General features: G+C 33.1%; 1 protein-coding gene across 1 annotated transcript in view; it reads right to left on the bottom strand.

The window, feature by feature from the left end:
• Nucleotides 1-19,619, bottom strand: part of LOC127738590 (receptor-type tyrosine-protein phosphatase alpha-like) — an 86,551-nt gene that overhangs the window by 54,384 nt on the left and 12,548 nt on the right. Inside the window, exons 3-5 of the mRNA XM_052249912.1 lie at nt 5,373-5,507; nt 675-812; nt 401-541 (exon numbers count right to left, since the gene is read on the bottom strand). Of these exons, the coding sequence (XP_052105872.1) occupies nt 401-541; nt 675-812; nt 5,373-5,507 (414 nt within the window). The remainder of the gene's footprint in view (nt 1-400; nt 542-674; nt 813-5,372; nt 5,508-19,619) is intronic.

Below are 19,619 nucleotides of genomic sequence, written 5' to 3'. Positions count from 1 at the left end.
GTAGCCCAGGTCGTATACTTAGGGACCCCTGTACTTTTAACAGCCTCGCTTGACCAGGGAAAAAATCAAATGAGTTTAAACTTCCATAGTTTTACATACATATATTTAAATAACCAGTACAATTGTTTTTACCTGATACACATCATTATAATACATAATCATTATCGTATATCCGGTTCACTGACTACCATGTGTTGATTTATGATTGATAAAAATGAGAGTTATAATTTGAATTGGATACATCACTTTTATAGAGTAACTACAGTAAATATAAGCTTCATTCGGTAAGAATAGGAAAAACCCATTGATTAAATTCATCAATATCTTTCAGTTACAGTTATTGTATGAACAATCTATTATCTTTTTTTTTATATTTGTTTTTAATTCATAATCAACTTACTATTATTGCATCCTGGTCCACGCCATCCTAATTTACATACTCCCAATGGATCACAAGTTCCTGTGAAACGGTTACAATTGTCGGTAATGCAATTTGTACATTTTTGATGACAGTTCTTCCCAAATGTTCCTTTTTCACAGCCTAGATAATAATAAGAATAACTCAGTACGAAAAATATATATATCGATAGAAAACACACATAATTATCATAATATCACTACTTATAGCGTACTTCAATAGATAATATATTCTATAATAATTTCATTGCACTTACTGTGACTACAAGTGTTTGATTTCCATCCAGGATCACATAATTCTCTAGGACAATGACCATTTATGTTATCACATGTATTTCCATTCAAACAATGACATTGAAGCCTGCAATTCTCGCCATAGGTTCCAGCACTGCAGCCTGCATAAACAATTTAAGTTTTCTGTTAATGGACTCTTTTTTATATGTGTTGCTATGCATGCCCGCTTAAAATAATTTTATGTCCTATATTAGCTATATGAGTGGCGGATCACATCAGAATAAGAATGGTTCTATAGGGATACACTTTACATTCATATACTTTAAACAAGTATATACATATATACTTTTAAAAGGTGTATGTATACTTTTAAAAGGTGTATGTATACTTTTAAAAGGTGTATGTATACTTTTAACAAGTATCAGTATACTTATAAAAAGCATAGATATACATTTAACTAGTATCAGTGTACATATTAGAAGCATCAGTATACTTTTTAAAAGCATCGGTATACTTTTAACAAGTATCAGTATATTTATAAGAAGCATCGGTATACTTTTAACAAGTATCAGTATATTTATAAGAAACATCGGTATACTTTTAACAAGTATCTGTTTACTTCCATATAGCATCAGTATACTTTTAATTAGTATCAGTATATATCTAAATAGCATCGGTATACTTTTACAAAGTATCAGTATACTTATAAAAAAGGGTCGGTATACCTTTAACACATCGATGTTCTTTTAACAAGCATCTGATTTATTGTATTTATCACCAAAAGAAGCAATTTTCTCTACTTGTTCTCGTTTTGAAACGTAATTGTATTTCCATCGAATAACTTCATTTTATAGCTTTTCATTAAAAAAAATAGTATTTTAAATATAATAATTGGTATTAATTTGTTACTGATTGAGTTAGTTTGTTCATCTCTTCAACGTTTGTATTAAGTTTTGGACTTTCAAATATTTTGATCTCAGGCATCACTGAAGAGACATTCATTGTCGCAATTGGCATCTGGTGCAATAAACTTTGTAACGTTAATGTTAGTTCACATTTTTTTTTTTCTCTTTCATATTTGTTTCAGATGCAGCTTGCCCTTCGTTATACCAATTTCACGTTTTGTGTCCACTTTGGATATATTTTTTTTCGTCGATAAGTTATTCTTTTTACATAAAATATGCAGTAAATAAAGCCTGATCTTCCATACTTGTTTTTTTTTTTATTAATTATAAAGATAATCTTTGCGCTTTTTTTAATTCGAAGACGGCTTTAAGCACTGTATTACCTTAAGTCATGACATCTCATTATAAAAAAGTGCGACATGATAGATAGTATTTAATTACTGATGAACCTACTTTATGGTAAGTAGAGTAAACAGGTATGTTCACCATGAAATTAAACTAAATAATAAATATCAAACATACGGATTTCACACTTGGAACCTTTCCACCCAGCAGAACATCCACGTGTACATCTACCGTCGAACTGGTTACAATCTTTATATTTACAGGTTTTGCAAATATTCACACAGTTTAACCCATAAGTACTAAATGCACATCCTAAAATATAAATTTATTGAAAACAAAGATATTTTCTTCTGCAGGTTTAAATAATCACTGAGGATTAAGTAATCTTTTCAGTATGGAACGTTTATCTGGCACGACCTCCCGCACTTATCTAATGACGATTTCGATTTTCCTTTACTTGGGGTAGATAGATGGTTACTTGTCACCTTCAAGTTAAATGTTATTGTGTCAACAATCTATTATCTTTTGTTGATAATTTTTTTTAATTCACAATCAACTTACCATAATTGCATCCTGGCCCACGCCATCCTGATTTACATACACCCAATGGATCACAAGTTCCGTTGAAACGGTTACAATTATCAGTGATGCAATTTGTACATTTTTGATGACAGTTCTTCCCAAATGTTCCTTTATCACAGTCTAGATTATAATAAGAATACATGTTCAAACTAAACTCAGTATGAAACAAGTCATAATATAAATCGATAGAAAAACACATAATTATAATTATTATGATATCAAAATGAACTTCACTACATATAGCGTACTTTCAATAGATTTTTAGAATGTTTCTACGTTTGAATAATTTGAATAGATTTCATAATAATTGTATTATACTTACTTTGACTACAAGTGTTTGATTTCCATCCAGGATCACATAACTCTCTAGGACAATGACCATTTATGTTATCACACGTATTTCCATTCAAACAATGACACTGAAGCCTGCAATTCTCACCATAGGTTCCAACACTGCAGCCTGCATAAACAATTTAAGTTTTAAGTTAATGCACTCTTTTCCTCATATGTGTTGCTATACATGCCCGCTCAAAAGAATTTTATGTCCCAGGACAGATAATAAGCTGCATCGGATAGAAATCGGCCTTATGCAAGTACACGTATATGTACATGTATAAGACTTTGATCTATTTTGAAACATTCAAATACGAAATCAAAGATGAATTTTGATATGTTTTGTAGGGTTCTAATATCATCTCAATTTTCAAACAGTTAACGATTTTGCATAGAGATTTTGCAACCCGACATAAGTTAACAGGTGTATTAATATTCATTTGCATAAGGTCGATTTCTATCCGATGCAGCTCATATGTATATGAGTGGCGGATCATGTCAGAATTAGGCTGGTTCTATAGGGATACACTTTACATCCATATACTTTTAACAAGTATACATATACTTTTAAAATGTATCGGTATACTTTAAAAAGTATCAATATGCTTATAAAAAGCATAAATATACATTTAACTAGTATCAGTGTTTATATTAGATACATCGGTATACTTATAAAAAATATCAGTATACTTTTAAAAAAAACATCTGTATAATTTTAACAAGTATCAGTATATTTATAAGAAGCATCGATATACTTTTAACAAGTATCAGTATACTTTTAAATAGCATCGGTATACTTTAACCAAGTATCAGTTTACTTATAAAAAGCGTCGGTATACTTTTAACACATCGGTGTTCTTTTAACAAGCATCAGATTATTTGTATTTTTTTCCAAAAGTAGCAATTTTTTCTACTAGCTCTAGTTTTGAAATTAATTGTATTTCCATAGATTAACTTCATTTTATTGCTTTTCATTGAAAAAAAGTTGTTATTTTAAACATAATAATTTGTATGCATTTGTAACTGATTGAGTTAGTTTTTATCAGCTCTGCAACGTTTGTATTGTTTTATCAGCTCTGTAACGTTTGTATTAAGTTTTGGACTTTCAAATATTTTGACCTCAAGCATCACTGAAGAGATATTAATTGTCGCAATGAGCACCTGGTGCAGAAAACTTTGTAACATTAATGTTATTTCACAGAATTTTGTTTTTCTTTCATATTTGTTTCAGATGCAGCTTGCCCTTCGTTATACCAATTTCGAGTTTTGTGTCCACTTTGGATATATTTTTGTTCGTCGATAAGATATTCTTTTTACATAAATCATACAGTACATAAAGGGATAGTCTGATCTTTCATACTTGTTTTTTTTTTTTTTAATTCGAAAGATGAGAGGCGAAGGATACCAAAGGAACATTCAAACTCATAAGTCGAAAATAGGTTGACAACGCCATGGCTAAAAAGGAAAAGATAAACAGACAAACAACATTTCACAAAATGACATAGAAAACCAAAGACTGAGCAACACGAATCCCACCAAAAACTGGGAGTGATATCAGGTACTCCGGACGGGTAATCAGTCCTGCTTCACATGTGGCTCCTGTCGTGTTGCTCATGTAAGTACAAACTCGGTGATATGTCTAATTCCGTAGATCATATCCGGGGGAAGAGGAAAAGATTGTAGTTACGACAATTGGAGCATATCCGTCATCATCTGTGAAACAGATATTCCATAACAGTCAACCAACTCATAATGGCGTCCGTAAAATTTACGAAGAGATGATTTCAACTTCACCACTTGGAACTCTTGGTTTAATAGCTTCCTTGTGAGCAGCAACCCTCTATCAAGAAAATCATGATAGGAAACACAAGCCCTGGAATATCGTATCAACTGGGAGATAAATACTTAGTATGCAGGCGTTGCCAGAATGTTTCTACATAGAAATGGAAATTTCACAATTGGGAAGCTGAAATTATCTCTTTAGTCGTAAAGGTTTGTTTTCAATCGACCCTCATTGTCAATTTCTAGATACAAGTCAAGATATGTGGCAGACTGAACTGTATCTGTTGTATCCTTTATCTCAAGTTCGATGGGATAGATGCGTTCAACATAGTCACCAAATTTTGAAATATGTGGAGATAGAACATCTGTATCCATATACCGGAAAGTGAAGTTAAAGGATACTGCTAACTTCTTTTCTTTCTTCCCAAGAAGTTCCTGTATGAAGTCAGCCTCATATGAATATAGGAACAAGTCGGCAAGAAGAGGAGAACAGTCGGTCCCAAAGGGAATGCCGATTGATTGTTAAAAAACACGTTCTCCAAACATAACATTGTCAATCAAGAAATCAAGCATCTTGATAATGTCAGTTTCAGAGAATTATTTGTTTGAATCAGAGACTTAAGTCATGACATATTATTTATTTCATGGACAGTGCGGCATAATAGATGGTATTAAATTTCTGCTGAACGAACTGTGTGTTTGATTGTTATGGTATGCTGAGTAAACAGGTATGTTCATCATGAAATTAAACTGATTAATGAATATCAAACATACGGATTTCACACTTGGAACCTTTCCACCCAGCAGAACATCCATGAGTACATCTACCATTGAATTGGTTGCAATCATTATTTTTACAGGTATTGCAAATATTCACACAGTTTGACCCATAAGTACCAACTGCACATCCTAAAATATAAATTTATTGAAAACAAAAAAATGTTTGTCTGCAGGTTTCAGATAATCATTGAGGATTAAGTAATCTTTGCAGTATGGTAACTTGATCTGGGAAATCGAAACCACGACCTTCTACACTTATCTAATGACGATTTTGATTTTCCTTTACTTGGGGTAGATAGATGGATACTTTTTAACTTCAAGTTAAATGTTTTGATTTTGAAATACATTGTCGATTACACAATAGTGGCTTATTGCAGCTAGAGCCTCCCAGGAGTTTGAATTATTCACCGTGTCAAAATATGTAACATTAAAACTCTAGCAACAGTGACAGCCATCTTTTACACTTAAAGCAGATCAGTTGTATTCCGCCATCTTAGATTTTAAAATAGCAGTAAACAATAGATCTCAATCGTAAACGAAATGTGCAAATATTTTCATGTTGTAACTCTTTTAATCAAAAAGAATATAATTATGTTATCATTTTTATGCCTGTTTTTATAAACACAGAATATTTTTTGATTCAAATTTTTTTCAGCTATGCCATATAAGGGGAGATTGTTCAGATAATGTAACTTATTATTAAGGAATCTGTTATGACTTTACTATTTTTTTGTGGCAAGAAAACCAGTCCCCTGACTTTTTTATTTTCTGAAAGAAGATCATTATAAAGAAACTAAGGTTTCAACTACCTCAGGCAAATTTGACCTTAAATTGATTTGGCTATTGTTTATGTCCTTTTTGGTCATATATCTCTTCAACTGTTTCGGTTCATATACATCTTTGGCTTGTGATTTTTTTCCTCTTTCTATCAATTACAGTTTTCAAGATAATATACACAAATGACACATAGCAAACTGGGATTTTTGTATAAGGATAATAATTTCTTAACGGAGTTAATCGACAATTCGAATATGAATGGTTTATTTCTATATCTTGTTTCGTTTTTCAGTTTTGTTGTTTCAAGATCTTCATCTTAAACAGACTCTTAAAGGTAGTAGCCAAAAAAAAAAACGTTAAAAGAAACGTAACATATTGTTATTGGAGGGCAATATTTCTTATAAGGAGTCAAGAAACAATTTCAGTAATTTCACTCATTTGTAGGGGATTTTATTTTGCTCATCATTTGTGTTGTAGAGATGTCTGACTATTTAAGATTCCAAAAATTGGTTAAAATAATAAAATGATAAAATTACAAGGCTGAAATTGTTACTCAGTTCCTTATTGAAGTAGATTCCCTTTAATGAAAACTATAATAGACAGTTTATCAGTAGGAGTACATTTACAAAAACATCAAATTGTGGAAATCGTAAGTTAACTCCTTATAGGAGTTATTACCCTTAAATGACGATTTTAACCATTTTTTTTTTTTCGTTTTTCTTTTTAACTTGGAAAACTATAATAGATAGATAAAAACTGTAACAGCAAAAATGATCATCAAGAAAAAATTTGTAAAAGGTCAGCTAACATGTAAATGAATTTGTTAGTTGTCTTCTTGAAAGAGTAATGGCATTTAAAGATGATTTTGACACTTTTTTGTGTTTTGGGCAACTCAAACTTTAGAAGATATAAAGAAATAGTAAACAGAAGATACATATCAGCTATACAGGTTCGCCAAAAAAGAGATTTTAGTCATTAATAATACAGTGTTATTAAATGGGTGTTTTCATGTTAATCCTGTATATTATGTTCGGCCATGCCAATACAGCTAATCTCGACCCAATACGACCATTCGAGGACATAATACAGGATTAATATGAAAAAACTTATTTTATAACACCTTTATTAACCAATGACTTCAAATAACCACTAAAAACTGATTGAGGATAAACACGACTGTAGGAAGACTCATACAGGATCAAAATGAACTATTTCGGTTAATTATCATTTTATTGCAAGGAATGTGAATAACCCTAAAAATAATAATGTGCGATGAATTACCCTTTTATTCACCGGTAAAAAACAACCCTTTGAGCCTCTCGATTTTTACACGAGTTATCTCCCATCAAAATGACGTCACTGACGTATATAAACAAAATGGCGTGACAAAGAAACAAGTTCAAAGGATGGCTTTCACAAACGGCCCTTTTCAGGGCCAGCAATACTTTACACTTTAATACTTTCTTGTACAAATGAGGCATTTTAAGTCACAAAATAATTCTCTGACGAAAGTGTTTTGACAAATTATTTGTTACTACAGTAAGACTAGTACATTCCTCAAGAGCTTCTTTAACATGTATTTTTAATGGTTTGAAGGACTCGTTGGTATATTTAAACAAATGTGGCCTGTTCGAAGCGGTGCATATCCAAGATTGTCAACCGTACATATTTCTCTCACTCCGGACTCCGCCCTTAGAGAAATAATCTTTTATTGTTGACAATTCTGGATATTTACACTTGTTACTGTTCATAATTCATAAATGCATATAGTCAAAGAAAAAAAAATCCTATTACATATGAAAAATATCAAACATGTTGAATTCTTATTTTGTAAAATATTTCGCGTAATACAAATCCATTTACAAACATCTTTTTGAACCAAACACCGGAAGTTCAAATCCTGTATTAAGACCAGTAAAAATTCTGTATTAACCGGCTTTTCTGTATTAGACCTGTATTAATGACCAGCTCTCAGACACATGGAATCGTAATAAATGGACAATTACTAATGTATTTTAAGTCATTGGTTTATAATATTCCAGTCTAAAATGTTTGAGAGTGTCTGTTGATGCATATGCACATAGACCTACTGTAGATTAGCGATATAGGATCTTTAGAGCCTCTAGTTTTGTTTAAAAATCTTTAAATATCTGTATCAATGTAGTCTTCAAGATGAAAGCAAAAAAATCGAAATAACTTATCCCATCACTGATTAATCTTGTATACTTGTATAGACGAAACGCGCATCTGGTACACAAAAATTGGGCGTTGTATTTTGATGAGTTTTAACACAGAAAAGCAACATTCTAAGAGTCAAGCGGCAAGTTTTTGTTATTTCATAATTTGTAGATCCTCTTTAGCTCTTCGTTTTTGCCGTTGACATTTGTTGACCTATTTTCATTAAAAATTGCTAAAACATTCAATGAGGTGAATATCCATTGTCAATAAGGGCAATAACTCTTATTAGAAGTCAAATAAGGCCTTTGGTAATGTTAACGCAATTAAACATTTTATCGCGTTTATGATGTTTGTTTCGCAGTTCGTCTGTATCTTCTATCAGTTTCAGGACAATATCCAAAATCTACATCTAAAATTAATTTATATAAAAAAAAAAGGGAATAAATTGTCGTTTCAGTGTAGTAATTCATAAATGTAGTAATACGACCATATGGTTTTTTAACTTATTCTTAGAAATTATCTCGTGCTGTTTTACTGTTTATCTCTATCTATTATAGTTATCAAATTGATACATGTAGCTAAAATCATTCACAATTGATATAAATGGTCATTAGAGGACAATAGACTGTTATGATTAGTCCATGAGTGATTTTTGTCATGTTAAGGTAGATAGGGTGTCTTCCTCCATCTTGGATTTTGAACTACCAGAAAACAATCGGTCTAGATCTTTAATAAAAGGTGCAAATTTTGAGAGTAGTAGGTAATTCATGTGTAAGAATTTTAATTTCTATATAGAAAATGACATATTTCATCATATTTATGGTTGTATTTTACAAAAAAAAACAGAATACTTTTGTTTGATTCTATTTTTTCCAACTTTGCCACATAAGGGGAGGCAACTCAAATGTAAGGGCAGATAATTCAGATAAAGTTACTTTTACAATAGAATGTGTTAGGAATTTACCTATTTTATTATGTAGCAAGAAAACGGGTCCCGTGACCCCATTTTTTCTTTTTCTCTATCTGAAAGCATACTATAAGAGCTATCTTCTCATATTTTATCTTAAAATTCTATGGTGTAGTTTTCGTTTTATGGCAGAAAATTGGGTTTTCCATGCATAATCTATACAAAATCTGTCAATTTTGCACAACCTTTAGCGTGAAAATAAGCCCCGTGAACCATTCTTTTTATTATTTTTTTTTAAAAAGCATGATATAAACTACATTTTGACAAATTATTAAAAAATTCTATGGATTATAATTAAGACACCCCATCTACCTTAACATATTTGGAAATGATGCTCAGTTGTGTTGTGTACATTTTCTCTCTATCTCTAATAGTTTTCAAGATAATAACTAAAATTGAAAAAGGTAAAAATAATTATTTGAGGACAGCAACTCCTAAAGGAGTCGAACGAAGAGTTTTGGAACGATAACAAAAAAGATGTATCATGAAGTACTTATGATTTTATTGATGTGAAATACTCTCTTTCGGTTTATAATTTCCGAAACGAAAGGGAAAAAAATGGTTGACATTATGATTCTATATTTAGCCAAACGGCTATGCTCTTTGCTTGGTGGGCTAACACAATATGATTAATAAACAAGGCAGACTAAAACTGAGTATTATGTGGGTAGGTGTTGTCTATATTGGACCGAGGATTTTTTTTCTAATTTTAGACCGCAATTGACGACGTAATGATACTAGCCCACACGGGCTTCATTCCACGGTGAGCTTAAATTAGAACTTAATACGGATTAAACTAAATAGTTTACTAATGAACACTTTATGCTAGGTTAGTTGTTGTTCTCTATTTGAGTTTTAACATACGCTGATCATGCATATAGGACAAAAAAATGATAACCGCTAATTCCGGAACATTTGTATCATTCTGAGTTTTTATGCCGAATCAAGTCGTCGAATTTAACTGTTGAGTTGTAGTTTATGTAGTTTTATGTCTTCTTTATAACGAATTGTATTGTTAGTTTATCGACGACTCAGTCTGTTGATCTACGTTGAAATGAAGTTACATAGGATAAAAGTCAGTTGATTGAGGAGGCAAATAGTCTGTTTAAAGTATTTTTTCACTCAATACATGATTTTAACAATAATTCAAAAAGTGAGAGAAGATACCAATGGGCATTTAAAATCATAAGTCCCAAATAACAGACAACATCATGGCAAAAAATTAAAAACGACGTATGGACAGACAAAATAGCAAAAAATTACATAAAACACCAAAAAACTAAAAAAAGAAATAAAAAAATACCGAGCTCAAAATTAAATTTAAAAGTCCATAAAAACTGATAAAATCAAACGTTAGACTATATCAACCAACGGAACAAATGAAAAACAACTGTCTAGTTCCTGACTTCGAAGATGCATTTTCCGAAGAAAATATTGGGTTAAACTTGGTTTTATAGCTAGCTTAACCTCCCACTTTGAGCAAACCCAAACAGACATAATTGGTCAAATTGACAATAATCGGGATCCAGCAGCCAAAACTGTGAAAACATACACTACAGAAAGCCAACACAACTAACTACAAAATTCAAACAAACAAACAAATAAATCTAACAAAGACGACAACAAAAAAATAATTGTAGTTGATGGTTAATCTGATATAGACGCCAGCAAAAAAGCTTTGTAGTTGATAATTGATAGCATTGCCGTATTTCTGTATTGTTTTATCAAACGGTGAATAGAGAATTATACAAATATATCATCATTTATACTGACGGAATTTAAAAACGCAACACTAGATTATTCTTTTTACGGTGCTTATCCAGAACTTACTGTTAGAAAACAAAGCAATAAATTATTGACCAACAAAACAATGTTTAGAACTATTTATGTATAGAATGTCATGAGGATAGAAGTTTTCATATCTAAGTTGGACCTTTATAAACCAGTGCCGCATATTATAGTAGGTGATTACCTTATTTCAATTTTATGACACAGACATAAAACAACTGGACTTGGATGGTAACCATTACTTTTATTTCACTGCCTTCATTTCACACTTACATCATTTTACTGAAGCAAGTAGCTAAAATGTTGATCAGCTTGTAGAGGTTAATACATACTGCAATTAGGTAAAACATTTTAGGAATTGGTATAGTAATAAGCCAAAGCCTTCTGGATAAGGACAGTAATCTAACTTTCAAATATGCAATAATGTAAAATAAATATATAAACATAAATTTCATTCATAACTTCATTTTTCTAGATAAAGTTTGCAATTCGAAAATTGAATTGATTACGTCACGTTTTATGTTGAAATCATGTGGTATGCACTGAGACCCTCGTTTTCTCCATATAAATGAACATGTCACCGTCGAAGGCAGTGTTTGCCTGTAACCAAAACCCTAAACGTTTACAAAAAAGTCAACCAGTTCTTTTGTACATGTTTTGAGTTCTATTTTGTCCCTCGGATTTGGCCTCTGCCTTACCCATTACAGTCTGTTATGGCAATTATGCGGTTTAAACTTCAGGTCTAAAAATGTTTTTTCTGCAGTCGATGCTATGACACTTCATTACATTGGAAACATTTATGGAGGAATATGTCTGCAATGACATCCGAAATTTGGTTAACAGTTGACGTTGCAGTCGTAAACTTGTCTTCCAAATGGTGATGTGTAATGACATTTTATTGACGTGGCGTAACTACAGGTTGATATGACAATGTGTAATCATTACCAAATCCCGTATGTCTTTACTGTTGTTGTAAGGACTGTAAGATGAGAGTTTGACGTGAAATTGTCTAGCAACTGCACGTTAACGTATTCCTGTCTGCAACATTCTTGAGGCCTGATTTATATGTTCCTTGCAGATTTTCGTCAATACGGAAATGCAACATGTTTTTACTGATTTAAGTGGGGCAATGGATGTTTCACAAAGAAAAAAAACTTTAAAAAATCATGCACTGGTTTCAAATTTCGCTTTTAGAAATTCGAAAGACGTAAATATCCGGTATGTTCAATATACCAGTTTCACAAAAGCGACTTATTAACCCTGATATTGAAATCATATGCACGTTTAAGTTTAAATTCCGCGATAAATAACGATATAATATGTGACAGGGGGCTATCCGTTTGACCCTTATATTTGGCAACACAATAATAAATCAACCTATAATACACATCACTCTCTCTTGGTGTGAGCCGGATGCAGATAAACAGATGATACCAGTATACAGATTTGTTGTCACGGCGAACGTAGCTATTTGAGAAGTTGTCACTGACATCATAGATATATGATTACCGCTAATTCCGGAACATTTGTATCATTCTGTTTTTTTTAGCCGAATCAATCGTCGAAGTTAACTGTTGAGTTGTAGTTTATAATAAACCGGTATAGCTCTCATGTTGAAAGTGTTATCAGTTGCTTATTAATGTCTTCTTTATATAGTATTGTCTTGTTGGTATGTCTTCTTTATATAGTATTGTCTTGTTGGTATATCGACGACTCAGTCTGAAAATGAAGTTTCATAGGAGAAAAGTCCGTTGATTGAGCAGGCAAATAGTCTGTTTAAAGTATTCTTTCTCTCAATACACGATTTTAACAAAAATTTAGAAAAAAGGGAGAGAAGATACCAATGGCCATTCAAAATCATAAGTCCCATATAACAGACAAGATCATGGCAAAAAGTTTAAAACGACGTATGGGCAGAAGAAAAAGCATAAATTACATAAAACACCAAAAACAAAAAAAATGAAATAAAAAAAATACCGAGCTCAAAATTAAATTAAAAAGTCCATGAAAAATGATAAAGTCAAACGTTAGTCTTTAGTTTTCTATGTTGTGTCATCTGTACTATTATTTGTCTGTTTGTCTTTTTATTTTTGGCCATGGCGTTGTCAGTTTGTTTTCGATCTATGAGTTTGACTGTCCCTCTGGTATCTTTCGTCCCTCTTTTAGACTATATCAACCAACGGAACGAATGAAAAACAACTGTCTAATTCCCGACTTCGAACATGCATTTACAGTGGGCTAAGTCTGGTTTTATAGCTAGCTTAACCTCCCACTTTGAGCAACCCCAAACAAACATAATTGATTAAAGTGACAATAATCGGGATACAGCAGCCAAAACTATGTAAACTTTATAATACACGGCTAAAAATTAGTATACATCTAGATAATGATTTTGTTTTAATTTTAGACTGGTCGTCAAAAAGTCGTATGGTGCAGTTATTTTTCAATTTGACGTTTTGTTAGCAAAACTGACTTACAATGTGGACTCTACGAGGCCTGTAATTTTGATCTGTTTTTTAAAAATCGTTGGCAAATATATGTATTACATATGGGATTCAAATATCACACATAATATGTTATCCATGAAGCAAAAAAACTAACATCATAAGTCTTTTGTTAAAACAATATGAAGATACAAAGTACTGAAACTTGTGACATTTTTCCGTTTCACCGGATTTCAATAGTATACAAGAAGGCACGTATTTATAAGTAACTTATACAACGTGATAATTCAACAAATACTCTTTTCAGTGACCCTAGTTTTAATTATATAAAATTCTTTAAAAAGACTTAAAATAGCATCCAAAATGTTCACTATTAAATTACAATCTTACTTAATTTTCTGGAGAGCCATGTCAGGTCTCCGGTTGATCTGACTATTGTTAACCTTATTGATTTTGAACTTCGAGCGCACCACATGTTCGATTAATATATAGCTATCATCAATTGATTTTACTTGTATTGGTTCAAGATTCTTGGTTTCTTTGATTATTTGTGTGTCGTTTTTTCTGTTTTGAGGTTGTGTTGATAGGGTTTTATTCATTTGAGAGGAAAATACATTTTTAGTTGTGAGTTATATTTAGAAATTGAGATACGACAAAATCCCAAAAGATGACACAACTGGGAAGTCCGTTGAAACTTGGTTCTAGTACTGCAAAGCGGTTAAAACCGAGTTTAATCTTAGAAAAATGTGTAATTTGCCAGAAAAGCAGTAATGAAACAGTTTTTTTATTTACTGTTAACAGTAAATCGCGGTTTTTTATGTAGTTGGTAGGCGTAAAGATGAAATTTACTTGAAATTGATAAGTGAATATGATTCATTCAATGATATACCGAAGGAAAGTTTGGAAATGGTATATCATAAAAGTTGCTACAAATCTTTTACAAGTGAACATACACATTGCGGTGTTTACTAAGAGAAAAAATTATGACTAAGCGGACTGTTCAAACCAGGACAGTCAAGTCACGAGTATTTTAACTCGATCTATGTCTTCTCCTACCACTTGAAATGCTTGTATATTTTGCAATAAAAAAAGCTGCAAGCAACACAAAAACTTTTGAAAATTGAATCAGATGAAAGGGTTACTCGCCTTACAAACGCTGCAAACCATTACGGTGATTCAAACTTGCTGCATAAAATTAATCAAGACAATTTTAAAACAACAAGCTTTTTACCATAACCAGTGCATACAAAATATCTAATGGGTTTTACACAAGATATTGAGGTCAATGTTAACTCAACTTCAAAATCTGAATCAAAAGATATGCCTTTTCAAAACTAATTACTAATATAAATGATGATTTATTGAAAAACAAAAACGCATTTCTATTATCCTCTTTAATTGAGAAGTTTGTTTCATACCTACCCGAAAACATACTTTAAAGCTTTACAACGAGGAAACTGCAGCGACATTTGGAAAATCATTATGGTGATTCTATTGTCATTCAATCACAACAAGGTCATGGTAAGTCCAACATTATTATGATTAGTAATATAACACTAGGGGATGCAATCCAGGCAGCCAGTTATTTGAAAGCAGAGTTAAAATGGTCAAAAGAAAAATAAACGAGTCGTATGTATAGCGAACAAACGGATGACCAACTCCTTTATTCAGTAGCAAGTATTATTCGGAGAGACATTGACAAAGTAAGATTTTTGAAAGAACACTACCCAACTTCAACGGAGGTATCATTCGAAAATTCGTTACAGTTAATGCCCGATTCTTTGGTCAAACTACTTAGTTGGATCACGGACGAAAAGGCTTTTAGCACTTGCAGTGTTCCTTCTAATATCAAAACAGAAAGTAAGAGGAAAAGTTTGGCTTTAACGGAATGTATTGTTGCAACTAGTCGTAGTATCCTTACACCTTTTCATCTTGGTCTTGTTATTCAAGTTTACCACGAGTTTGGGTCGAAGCGGCTTATTGAAATTCTAAACGCGCATGGGTTTTGCGATACATACACTGATTTGCGCAGATACCTTACCAGTGTTGCAAACCATGAAATCAGTCGTATCAGTGGCGAACAATACATCCCAGGAGGTATTCGACCCATTTCAAAAGGAGGTCGGTTGATTCAAGAGGGTTCCGATAATATTGACATAAACGCCGAGACATTAGATGGAAAAAACACGATCCATTCTCTTGCTAGGGATATATTTCAAACTAAATCAGCTGGCGTTCATGACTATGGTTCGGAACGAATCAAGCGAGGAATTGATCGATCTTCGGCTATAGATGACACAACAGCGTCATTGACCGATGCGAGTCCTTACTCTAAACCAAAATGTAGATCAGAACCATCACGACGATCGGATGCTTTCGAAAAAAATCAATATGTGATCATTATGAGAGTTATGATGTTGAACAGATACGGGTTTTTTCCAAACTTTTGTCAAAGGATATTATAGAGTTCCCAATAGAATTGCATGTAACTGAACAAAATATTCCTTTTTGGACAGGGTACAATTGTCTTTTGTCTAAAAAGCGCGCCGATGTTATAGTTGTACCATATCCTCCAATTATAGATGCTAAACCGAATGATATGACCACAGTGTATACTGCCATGAAGAAATGTCTTGACATGTCTAATGATGCTGGACAGGATCACGCTATTCAAACATTTGACCAGCAACTCTACACAATTGCACAACAAGTCAAATGATCGAAGCCTGACATTTTCAATCGCCATATTCTCAGGCTTGATGGTTTCCACAGCTTGTGTTTCTAAGCCTCTATCGGGAATCTTTGGGCCGATGGCGATCTTCGCGATTTGTTGGTGGATTCTGGTGTGTATGTTGGAAATACAGCTGAACTTATGTTGAATGGTAAAGAATTTAACAGGGCTGTCAGAGGGTTCACATTTGTGTATGAAGCCCTACAAGTTTTTTTTTATATCGTCATTCTTACACTGGTGTAGGACCTTTGATTACTTCGATCAGATACCATCTGCTTTCATGAATGCGTTGTTAAAGTTCCATACAAGTATCTGCGATCAAACGGACGAAACCTCAGTAATTTTAACAAGACTGGAAGGATTGTTTTAAGACCATTGACAGCCTCTAATCGGTAGGTTAAGACAATAGGGATACGATACATCACCTACTTTCAAATATTGGGACATGTTCCTTGTTGCTGTCCAAATTATGTTGTCGAATGTACGAGCAGAAAGGGAATGTAATAGGTCGGCACATTTGACGCTTCATCCAAAATAATGCCATATTTATTTTTAATTACCAACCGTACAAATAACTCTAGATGGATGCCTGTATATATTCTTTTATTTTTTAACTTCCAGCAGAGATCAAATCAGCTTTTAACCAAGGAGAGTTTTCTATCAGACAAAAATCAGGCACATTCAATGGTATTTGGAGTGACATGGGCACTGAAAAAAACCATCATAAAAGATTCGAAGGGTTCAGGAGGTATCAATGGAATAACAAATCAGAAATCTGCTCTGGTAAGGTGGACTCTAGCTCGTCATTTGTTAGCGTTCTTTAGTAATGCAATGAATGACAGAGCATGTATTACAAGCAAAAGTGACAATTCGCATGAAGAAATCAAACAAACAGCTTTGAAGCGAGATGAGGAACAAGTACAAGCAATAGTTAACCATTTGAACCAAACCATTACTGATCCCTTTGATATAGATGCCCACTCTCCATGTCTCATTAATATTTCTACAGACATGCATGCTACTAGAGAAGTACAGGATTCCTTGCTTTTTGCTGTCAATTAAGGGGAAAATATGTACAGAACATCTATAGCCCTATTACCAAGTCCAAATTGAAAACATTTGAACAAATGAACGCCAAGACAACCCTTAAGTGTAAATCTGGCGAAATCATTACCGGTCATGTCAATCCAGAAATTGTTTTCAGGCGTGCTCTGGTTTTAGCTAACAGCAGAGAAGATGTCACTAATGACAGTAATCTCTCACTTCTTCTTGGGCCTATCCCGGTTTCTTTGTTCCATGAAGATGGAACAATGAGGAAACCTTGTAAATCATATCTGGTAAAACTGTTCGAAAATGAAGAATGGTCGGTTCTTTCTTTGCCAGATTTTGACCCTTTGTTGACAAATTACATTAGAGACGTTATGGCTATAGTTCAATGCATGGATGCAAAGAAACATTAAACCTTTGGAGATCTTGCTCTTGACTATTGCAATTATTTAGCAAGTTGTTTTACAAAAGCACATACAGTAGCCGATTTTTTGACCGATATGATGTAAAATACTCCATTCAGTCAGCTGAAAGAGAGCGTCGTACCAAAGTCACTGTTCATGCAAAGGTGTTTCGAGTGATAGAAGGAAGAAATGTTCCCGACTGGAAGAAATTTCGTTCTGTTAAAGAAAACCAGCAGGCTCTCATTAAATTTTTGGTGACTTCCTGGTCAAATTCATTAAAAGTAACCCTCTATTAGTGCTCCCTGGACATACTTATTATATGGCAGGTTCCTTTGAAGATCATGAATTGATAAAGTTGTTTCTGATCAGGAAGTTGTTGAATGTCCTGAATTGTTCAGTACTCCGGAAGAGGCAGACATCCGCATGATCTTTCAGGCTTTAAACACAGATAAAAGGCTAAAGAAATTGGGAAGGAAAGGCAGGATTATTATCAAATCATCTGATACAGACGTCATTGTGCTCTGTATTCATTTTTTCAAGCAGATGACAAACAAGAGTGAATTTTGAGTCCAAATGGGAAAAATTGGTACTATAAAGGATAATCGGAGGTGTTTGCCTATTCACCAACTGTTTTCATCTCTCCCTGAAATTATTTCTTCCTGCCTGTACATGCATTCTCTGGGTGTGATTCTACATCGTCCTTATTTGGAATTGGTAAAAAGTCAGTGTACAAAGTGTTGAAAGATGCAGTACTGGATTTCAGTGATTTGTACAATTTAGGAGATTGCAACAGTGAGACTGCCATATCATGCTCTTGACGGTTTGTGGCAAGGCTTTACGATCAAAAGAGGAATTATGCATCCTGCCATCAGGACAATTCAGACCAAAATTTGGCATGCTTCCTGTCTTTCAAAACCACCCCTGCCTTCACCATTGAAATACGGATGGAGATCAGTCATAGATTCCTTGTATCCTGTCTACTTTGAAGGAAAATGATCTCGTCTGTTCGTGTAAGGGGAAATTACAAAAAAGTCTTGTGTTTGTGTCGACCAAAACCATGCATGTACCGACTTATGTTCCTGCCAAGGATCTGAATCCAGCAAGAACGTTCATACGCATGCACTGACAGAAGAGGTTTGAGGACTAATAGATTATATTTGTCAGTGAACCTTTTGGTGCGATTTGCAAAGGTGCATTTCTAATATTGTATCACTAAGACCTTTATAAAACATCTCAAAATTCCACACGGTAAAATGCGGCTCTAGTGATCCAAAATGCAGTTGTTTGTGTACTCCGTACTAGCTTGTGTTCCTTGTTATGTATTTTATTACATACAAAACGTTTTTTAAAGCCATATATCAGTCTGTTTTCAGAGAGGTTTTTTGCCACTTTGGCGTGTACCAACCCTACCCTAAGTGTACAAAATTAAAATGTTCAACTATTTTTGGGCAATAATAGATATTTTTCTTAAAACCTCCATATTTTTTCGTATTTTTCTATTCATTTGTTATGGTTTTTATGCTCGTAACACTAATTGTTTTGAAAAAGTACATCTTTTTTAGATGAACCCCCCCCCCCCCCCCCCCACCCTTCCCTCCTTTTTTAATAACGTATCACTTACTCGGTACAATTCATTTATGATGCTTTTCAACTTTTTGAATGAAAAATTGAATCAGAAAAGAAAATCCATACTATTTTGCTAATTGTTTTTGCGATAAAGGCATTGTAGTTGTTATTAAATATCCATTGCAACTTTGAATGGAAAATGGTTGTTGACTTTTGATCTTGATTTCTGAAAAAGGGCACCATGCTTACTTTTGACGACCAAATTAATCTTAACGTTCACATATTTTGGAATCGAATGATATATGATACAGCCGTGCAGTATTTTTGACGATTAAATTT

Source organism: Mytilus californianus, unplaced genomic scaffold, assembly GCF_021869535.1.
Source record: "Mytilus californianus isolate M0D057914Y unplaced genomic scaffold, xbMytCali1.0.p SCAF_1, whole genome shotgun sequence".
Taxonomy (NCBI): Eukaryota; Metazoa; Mollusca; class Bivalvia; order Mytilida; family Mytilidae; genus Mytilus; species Mytilus californianus.
This window is presented reverse-complemented; position numbering and strand designations above follow the sequence as displayed.